The sequence below is a fragment of the Cryptomeria japonica genome, chromosome 2, assembly GCF_030272615.1.
Source record: "Cryptomeria japonica chromosome 2, Sugi_1.0, whole genome shotgun sequence".
In the NCBI taxonomy this organism is placed as follows: Eukaryota; Viridiplantae; Streptophyta; class Pinopsida; order Cupressales; family Cupressaceae; genus Cryptomeria; species Cryptomeria japonica.
Window position 1 is genome coordinate 627,851,129 of NC_081406.1, and position 8,118 is coordinate 627,859,246.

General features: G+C 35.1%; 1 protein-coding gene across 1 annotated transcript; it reads right to left on the minus strand.

The window, feature by feature from the left end:
* Positions 1-1,678: 1,678 nt before the first annotated feature.
* LOC131078719 (homeobox-leucine zipper protein HDG2) lies at positions 1,679-7,007 on the minus strand. The gene is made up of 11 exons (XM_058016491.2): positions 6,651-7,007; positions 6,367-6,554; positions 6,086-6,203; positions 5,838-5,987; positions 5,306-5,740; positions 5,124-5,225; positions 4,785-4,994; positions 4,066-4,240; positions 3,708-3,979; positions 3,530-3,625; positions 1,679-2,590 (listed from the first exon to the last, which is right to left on the minus strand). The coding sequence occupies exons 1-11, from the start codon at positions 6,783-6,785 to the stop codon at positions 2,168-2,170; spliced, it is 2,304 nt and encodes a 767-aa protein (XP_057872474.1). The 5' UTR covers positions 6,786-7,007; the 3' UTR covers positions 1,679-2,167.
* Between the last annotated feature and the right edge of the window lie 1,111 nt (positions 7,008-8,118).

Sequence of the window (8,118 nt, forward strand, 5' to 3'; positions counted from 1 at the left end):
GAGAAGACATGAAGATTACCCTAGGAGGGTTTGGTTAGGCTTGAGTTAGTGGATAAAACTTTTATCCAAGGGTAATGCTTTTATCCAATGGATAAACTCTTCTGCAAGAGTTAATGGAGATAACCATGGTCAAAGCAATGAATGCTTGAAGAGACCCATGAGTTAGATGAGGGTTGAGTTAGAGGGAAAACCTCTAACCATGTGGGTGAGTTTAGTTAACCATTAATGGTTATGTAAGAGCCATAAATGGTTCGGAAGACTTTGAGGGTTAACTTGTTGAGGACATAAGACCTTTAATGCATTTCAAAGACTTTGAAGGCTTTGAGAAGTGACTTCTCTTTGCTTAGGAATGTGACAATAATTAGGAGATGAATTATGCTAAATTGGAATGGATTAGAAGAATCTAGGAGGCAAGTGGGAGATGTAAGAAAATGAAAGTGGAGGAAAGAGGATTTTAATTAAAATAAAATTACTTTATTTCAACCAAATAGGTGTAGCTTGCATTTGTAGGAAAATGCAAGTGGGGTGGGATTTTAAATAAATATTGATTTATTTAAAAGGGGAATTTGATTTGTGTTTTTAAATAAATGTTGATCTACTTAAATGAGAGGAATGAGGGAAATTAAATAAATTAGATTTATTTAATAACTAGGTTATATATAGGGATTTTAATTTAAATAAATTTATGTAATTTATTTAATTAAAATAGCAGAATGGGGATTGAATGAATTAATTAAATGTGAATTTAATTAAGAGGAATATTAGTGTATCAAATGAATATTAAATATTTATTTAATTAAGTGGATTGATTTATGTGTCTACATGTATATATAGTATAATATATATTATCTTAAATTAAATTTATTAATAAACTAAAATAATATTTAATATATGATAGTGCTTCGAATTTCATTTATTAAATAAAATGTAAAATTTTTTAATATTGGTATATTTTTTTATAATATTTGGTATAGAAATACACACTAATTTAAATCCACATGATATATCCAAACATAATTAAATTCAAATAAAATATTACTAATAATGCTTGTAATAAAATTGGTAAATTTTTTATTTAAATTGTGTAAAATCAAATCCTTATGAAATAGAGAAGATTATCTCTTCTATGCTAATTTAACGATATGTTTTAATTTAATTTATATTTTATTATTATTATAAATATAATCTAGATTATGACCTAGGAACCAAGCAAATAATCAAAGCTCAATGTTGAACAAAACAGTCGTATAAAGGAAACAACATAAGCAAGCATTAAATAAGGCAGCCCAAAGGGCCGAACAACACTAGGAGGAGGCAACCAAGTCAGCCTACACGCCTCAACACACAAGCAACACCAACAACAAAAAAACACAAATAGATTGCAATAGACTCCAAATAAGAAACGGTCCAAATATATTTTATCATTTTAATAATATGAATCTTAAATCTCTATAAAATAACTATTTAATTTAATTAACTATATTTTGAGAAATAAAAATTTATTTATAAATATAAAAAAATCTTTTAAAAAAACCCCAAAATTTTCACATATTACTTTTATTATTATTATTTTGTAAATAAACATCAAAATATTATAATTCCTCCTTATTTGAAACAGTAAGATCATGGTAGACATTATAAAAGCATTTCTTTTTCCAAGACAGAGAAAACCATCATCTTCAAATACTTTGAATCCACGTCAAAATTCACGAAGCACCAAATATGTCACCTACAGAACCAGATAGATAGTCGAGCAATGGACAATCATTCTACAGATATCTGATCACAAAATAAATGAGATGAGCTGCACAAAAAACGCTGAAACAGTACGACACAGATCTGATCACCTCAGCAGAAGTCAATTCCCGAACCACTACCCTTGCTAAGTGATGAAGCTCATGCACCTTCAAACTGTATGAATGGCAATGCATGATCAATTTCCCTTTACCACATAGCAAGGAATTAAGCATCTGCGGTGCGTTCTTGACTTCCTTGTGCCTCCTAAAACAACTACATTTAAACCTAATATCATCTACTCTAAACAATACCCAAATCCTTTTATTACAGTTAGAATAACTTGTGAATCACGTATTGTTTGTTTGTTTCTACCAAAACATAAGAAAGATATCATAACTCTTCATTGCTTCTGGTTAGTTTGCTTGTGCATTTATATATCTGGGTAGCTCATTAAAGCAGCTTTGATTTGTTGCACTGTGGTGCATATGAAATTGTTCATTGTTGACGCAGCCTCCAACTGAACTTTAGCTGCAGACAAATTGCTACCAATCATTTGAAATGCTGCTGTTACCAACGATCCTCCAGTGCTAGGGCTGTCCAATCCATTGTTGTTAGCTGTGCCTGCTATTTCATGAAATGAACTTAGTGGGACTAGTGATCTATTGCTTCCTGGACTATCTGGAAGTATGGCAAATCCACAGGGAAGGAGGGGAATGTATGAAGGATCCTCCCCACTCATTGCTGTATTCAGTGATAGAACATCTACTGGTGCATAAACTATGACTGATCCCCACGCATCTGTGCAGCTCTCCTGGAGTATCAACTCTACATTCTGGCTTAATGTGGAGCATGACTACGAAGATTATGAAAGAAAAAAAGTATCAGAAGTTGCAATAAGATCAAACAAAAGATCAAACTTTTCTAGATAGAATTTTTAAATTTGATCTATTTTAGATTATATTATATGATTCATCGTCAAAATTATATAAAAATTAATTTGTATTTCAGATTATATTACATGATCTATTATCAAGATTATCCAAGAATAATAACAACTATTATAAATATCTTAAATACATTCATCTAAAAATGTCAAAAGATATCAAATTGAAGCCTTCATCATCAAGATTATATAAGAATCTTTACAATCGAATAATTTATAGCTCATCCAATACACAAATGAAACAGCAGATGAATCAGATCTTTTTCGCTCAACTAATGTGATTTCCTACCACATTGGAAGGACTGAAACTTTTAAATCATGGCAATAAAACGACACTAGGGGATTTCTGCATGATGCTTTGACAATTACATATAAAATTTTCAACTTAAAAGAAATGCAGTTCCATGTATCCTACAGATACCAACAGATGCAGGAGAATCTAGATACAATAATTATCCTCTTGGTGGTGTTCAGACGCTTCTTGGGTGGATTATGACGAATAAAGGTGAGTAGTGGGGGAGCTGGTAAATATTAAATGCTGACTGACGACCTCCTAAAGATAGATTTTACATTTAGTTTTTCTGCAGTAACTGGTCTTGAGAATCATCGAAAATTGTCAATTATACACCAACACTAATAAATATTCACTATCACGGAGTGGGGTCTGGTTCAATCTGTGAGGTTCTATCTGGTAGACATGAAGTCATGAAGTCATAAGGTCTAGTATTCTTCAATGTTGAAGAGTATTACATCATATCATCGATCACTAATAAAATTTATCCAAAAGATTATCCGATTTCTAAAATGTAAAAAAAATCGCTATAAATTGTAGAATTTCTAGAGACTTACATTTAAACGCAGAAGAGATATACAATTCCCAGGGTGCGACCCATTTGCAATGTGCGCTATTTCTTGTACCAGGTTTCCGGTGGACAGAGTATCCCACTAAGCCATTACGAGGAATCGGAGTTCAGTAGAAAAAACAAAAATAATATGAACAAAAGACAATGTTGCATTTACTACATACCTGAGATCTGGTTTTCTCGTCCCTGAGAAAGTCGAATACTCGGTGGGGAGGAACAGGAAGCCAGAATGAAGTTGCAGCACAGATAACAACACCATTGGGTTGTCCCAGTTCTGTATTTTTTCTTGTTGCAATTCGAACACAGTCATCACCACCGGATCCAGACAGAGTCGTCCAAGAATTACTCATAGATCCACTCACATTTGAACAGAAACTGTTTATCATCCTCTGTGACAATCTCATCATGCTTCGTTTTCCTTCTGGAGAACCTATTCCTGTCAACACCCAAACCTGCAACTTATGGGTCTGTTTAAAAATCAAATCTTAGAACTCTCTGAAAAATAGCTGCATGCACACACACCTCCAATGTCTTTGGGAGATGCTTTTTCTGCATTAAAGCTGGCAAGACGCTCGCATTGCCTTTGCAATGTAGCCAACCAACGGTGAGCACCCAGAGCCATTCCACTGCTCACCAGCTGCTGATATATTTTATGGACTGCACCATCTTCTGCCTCCACATGCTCCACCCAAGTTACCTGCACATTATACTATAAATGATCTAACCTTTTTAGGAAAAAGTTTTGAGTAGGGAACTGTATAGTCATTATAGCTAACGTCACACGTATCTTAAGTTCTTAAATGATATATCAGATTTTGATGATTTTTTTTAGTCGTTTTCGTATGTGACTTAACTGTTTATAACTATGGCTTTGGCTTCTGGGTAGTTACAATGGATGCTCTGAGATTTGTTATGCATGCAAGTGTCAAAAAGTGGTCATTTTGAGTGGGTATTTCATACATAATCCCATTTGCTTTGACTACAAAATTTGTACGATTGATCTAATACTTGTATACAAATCTATTGATGCCAATAAAATTATATTACTAACTTTGTTTTCACCATCGAACCACTAAATAATTTTTTAATAAATTTCTAAATAACAAAATTCAATAAATAGTAATTGAGCCATGGCCAATAACCAGACCCATTCCCCTTAAGAGCTAAAACATAGTGCTTTGAATACCCATTTGTCACCACCTGCACGTTATACAATCCGAAATCCATCCTAAATTACAGACCTTTGAATACCCACTGGGCATGTCCTGGATCAGACATCCTGAAGGGCGTTTACGGTAGCGTATAAGCGACTGTGATGGAGTGGTGAGCAACTCTTCCATTGAAAAATCAACAACTACCCACATTCCTTCAACCCTCTGTTGACAGTACCTAAGGAAATGAATTTCTCTAGTGGATACCAGAGGAGAAAGAACCTGCAGCTCAGCGTACATCTGCCACCCAAGTACAAAGTTATGATAAACAAGCATCTCAGAAGGACTTAAAATAATACAATGTTGTAAACATGCATCTCAAAGATAAAAGTTTTAATATGAGGTGATGTCAGTCGAGGCACAAGATACCAATTGAAGCGACCCATTCCTGTGACCTGGTAGCCCGTGAGATAGAACTTGCACCGTTTTGGCCCGAGTTACCATGCAGGCAAACATGTCCATCCATTTATTCTGCAACCATAGTCAATACAATGTAATGTTAAAATCTATCTCTGATACAAACGACAGAAACCCAATAAATGCATACTTACCACATCCATTAGGTGTTCAACAATTGCACCTGCATTGAGTAAAACAGCAGAAGTATCTCTGGTGGCTTCAGTCCTAAGGCTATTGCTGTGCTTGAAGCTCAGCCCCATACTCCATGGAAACAACCTGTCATACTCATCCAAATTCAAAACCTCTTTCACCGCATTAGCATTAGTTTTCAACCACAGTGGCTCATCCATCTGTGCCATTTGAATCAATTCATCTGCACTACTCATGGCAAGCTGCACAGCTAAGGATTTGTCAGTGTCCATGAAAGCACCTCCAGTAGTGATGCCCATATCAGTGAAAGAAGTCATTGGGATGATATCAGTGGACTGTTTTACCAAGTTCCCCATTCCCATTATCAGTGGCGGCGCCGCCATTGTTGCCAATGAGGGGTTCGTCCTTCCTCCTAAACAACTCGATGCTCGTTCAAGCTATACCAAAAACACATGCATGTATTGATTATCTGTCTAATGCTAAAACAATTGGTTTCCAAGTATAACAAATTTTTGAGACCTGGTTAAGTCATACCTCATTGTAAGTCATTTCACCCATAAGAGATGGGCCTCCATAGTTGGAACAGGTACACTTTTTAAGCCTTTCACGTAGTATTAGGTTTTCACTCTTGAGGCTTTCATTCTCAACATGTAGAATGTCCCTGTCTGTACGATCCTGGTGGGCCTGCATCCCCAAAAAAAACACCTTGAAGTCAATATATGTTCAGTTGAATTATAACAAAAAGGAGCACTAGTATAAGGTGGGTCAATCATCAATCAAACCTTCATCTGAGTTCTTCGATTCTGAAACCAAAACTTAACCTGGCGTGGTTTGAGACCCAATTCAATGCTGAGCCTCTGTCTCTGTTTGTCATCTGGATGAGGGCACTGCTTAAACAATCTGTTTCAACAAAACAGAAGAAGAATTAGATTCAAGGCATTAGAATTCCTAATGGGTTGCACTCCTTAAACAATCTGTTTCAACAAAACAGAAGAAGAATTAGATTCAAGGCATTAGAATTCATAATGGGTTTTTACAGAATTGAGAAATAATTCATTCTTACGCTTCCATCTCTTGAGTTTGCCGAGTTGTATGTCGGTGATAGTGTTTTTTCCGTGGCTGCTCAGCAACTTCATCTACTCCCGACCCTCCATCCATGTGCCCACTTCCTGACTTACTCTCATTCCCATCCTCTCTATTCTTCAATTGCATATTCTCTGCATTTTGGCTTTCTTCTCTCTTTCGCTTGGGCTGAATCATTCATACACAAGTACACAAATCAAAACCTTAAAAATCTGATACAATGCAGAAAACCATAGTTAAAAAAGTAGACAGATTGAGACTTACCGGTGCAAGAGACAATCCATCACTGGAAAAGAGTGACCTTTGGTTCTGCAACTGCAAGTTTGTGGGCAGCTCATGAACCAACATGAAAGGCTCTCCCATGTTATTTCCTACAAGCTCATCACAGTCCCCATACATTTTTATTTCAATCCACTATGCAAAACTTCTTACTTCACATAAAATCCAAATCCTATCAAGTCACGTAAAGTTTTATAATCCCAAAATACCAAATTGACCAGAGAGATTGAGGGAAGCTTAAGCCATATCTAAGATTTAAGCATCCAGCAATCTCTCCTCCAGACACACAAAGGGGAAGAGGGAGAACGAAGATCTATGTGGGCGCTACTTTTTTTAATGAAGTCTCTCTTCTCAAAAAAGATCAACTTTTAACCTATTTAACCTCTATATGGTTAAAAATAGTCTACAAGTCAATCAATGTTTTATAGGCACACCTTCCACCTCGATTCAAATGTAAGTTATTTATGATCATGGTAAATAAGGGAGTGGGGAGGGCTTAGTTATAGCTCAAGTTTCAATTATTATTCATTGGATTTCGTTAATTAAAAGTTCATTAAAAAATTATCTAGTGATCCAAAGTTGTTCGTTGGTATATCTAATAGATGGAAAAAAGTTTAATTGTGAAATTTTATTGGTACCAATAGTGCACAATTATCGAGGCATTTGTGCATAAGTATTGGATCAATTGTGCAAATAGTTTGGTTGTCAAAATGAATAGTTAATGGGACAATAGCAAAAATGTATGAGATGACACTTTGAAATGATCACTTTTGTATCATTGCATGCATAACAAATCCCATAATGCTCTTTTTTACTATCCAAAAGATGGAACAATAGCTATAAGTCATTAATTCGCATATGAAGACCATATAAAAAATCGTCGAAATCTAATGTACCATTTAGGGGCTTAGAGTGCACAAAGTTAGCTATAACGATTATGATACCCTTCCCCTACTAGACCAGAAAAACTAAGAAAGAAGAAAAATTGCCCATTGGATTGTGGCGAAAGGACATAGCTATAGAAAACAAAGAATAAATAATTCACCACCCAAAAGCTATGACACCAGCCTTGCTGCAATAGCTACTTTTTCCCTCTCCTTGCACGAGGCAAACAAGTTCATATAATGACAGTTCGAACACTAACCCTCTTGCCCTCTGTTTAAATGTGTGCCGTCGTTATCCAAACCTAATGGTGCATCCTAATATTACTTTTCTTTATAATTGTATATGTATGTCCTAAGAATGCATACATATATGTCATGCATTTATTCACTAACGTGTTCCCAACAAGCTTATGTGAACACACTTTCACATATATTTATTCCTTACTACATGCTTCCATCACTTCCTTCATGGATTAAATGGCAAGTGCTTTAATAAGATGTTTTCATTATAATATTGAACCTAAGACATTTATTATTAATCTCATATAATGCAAGTGAGAACACCAATA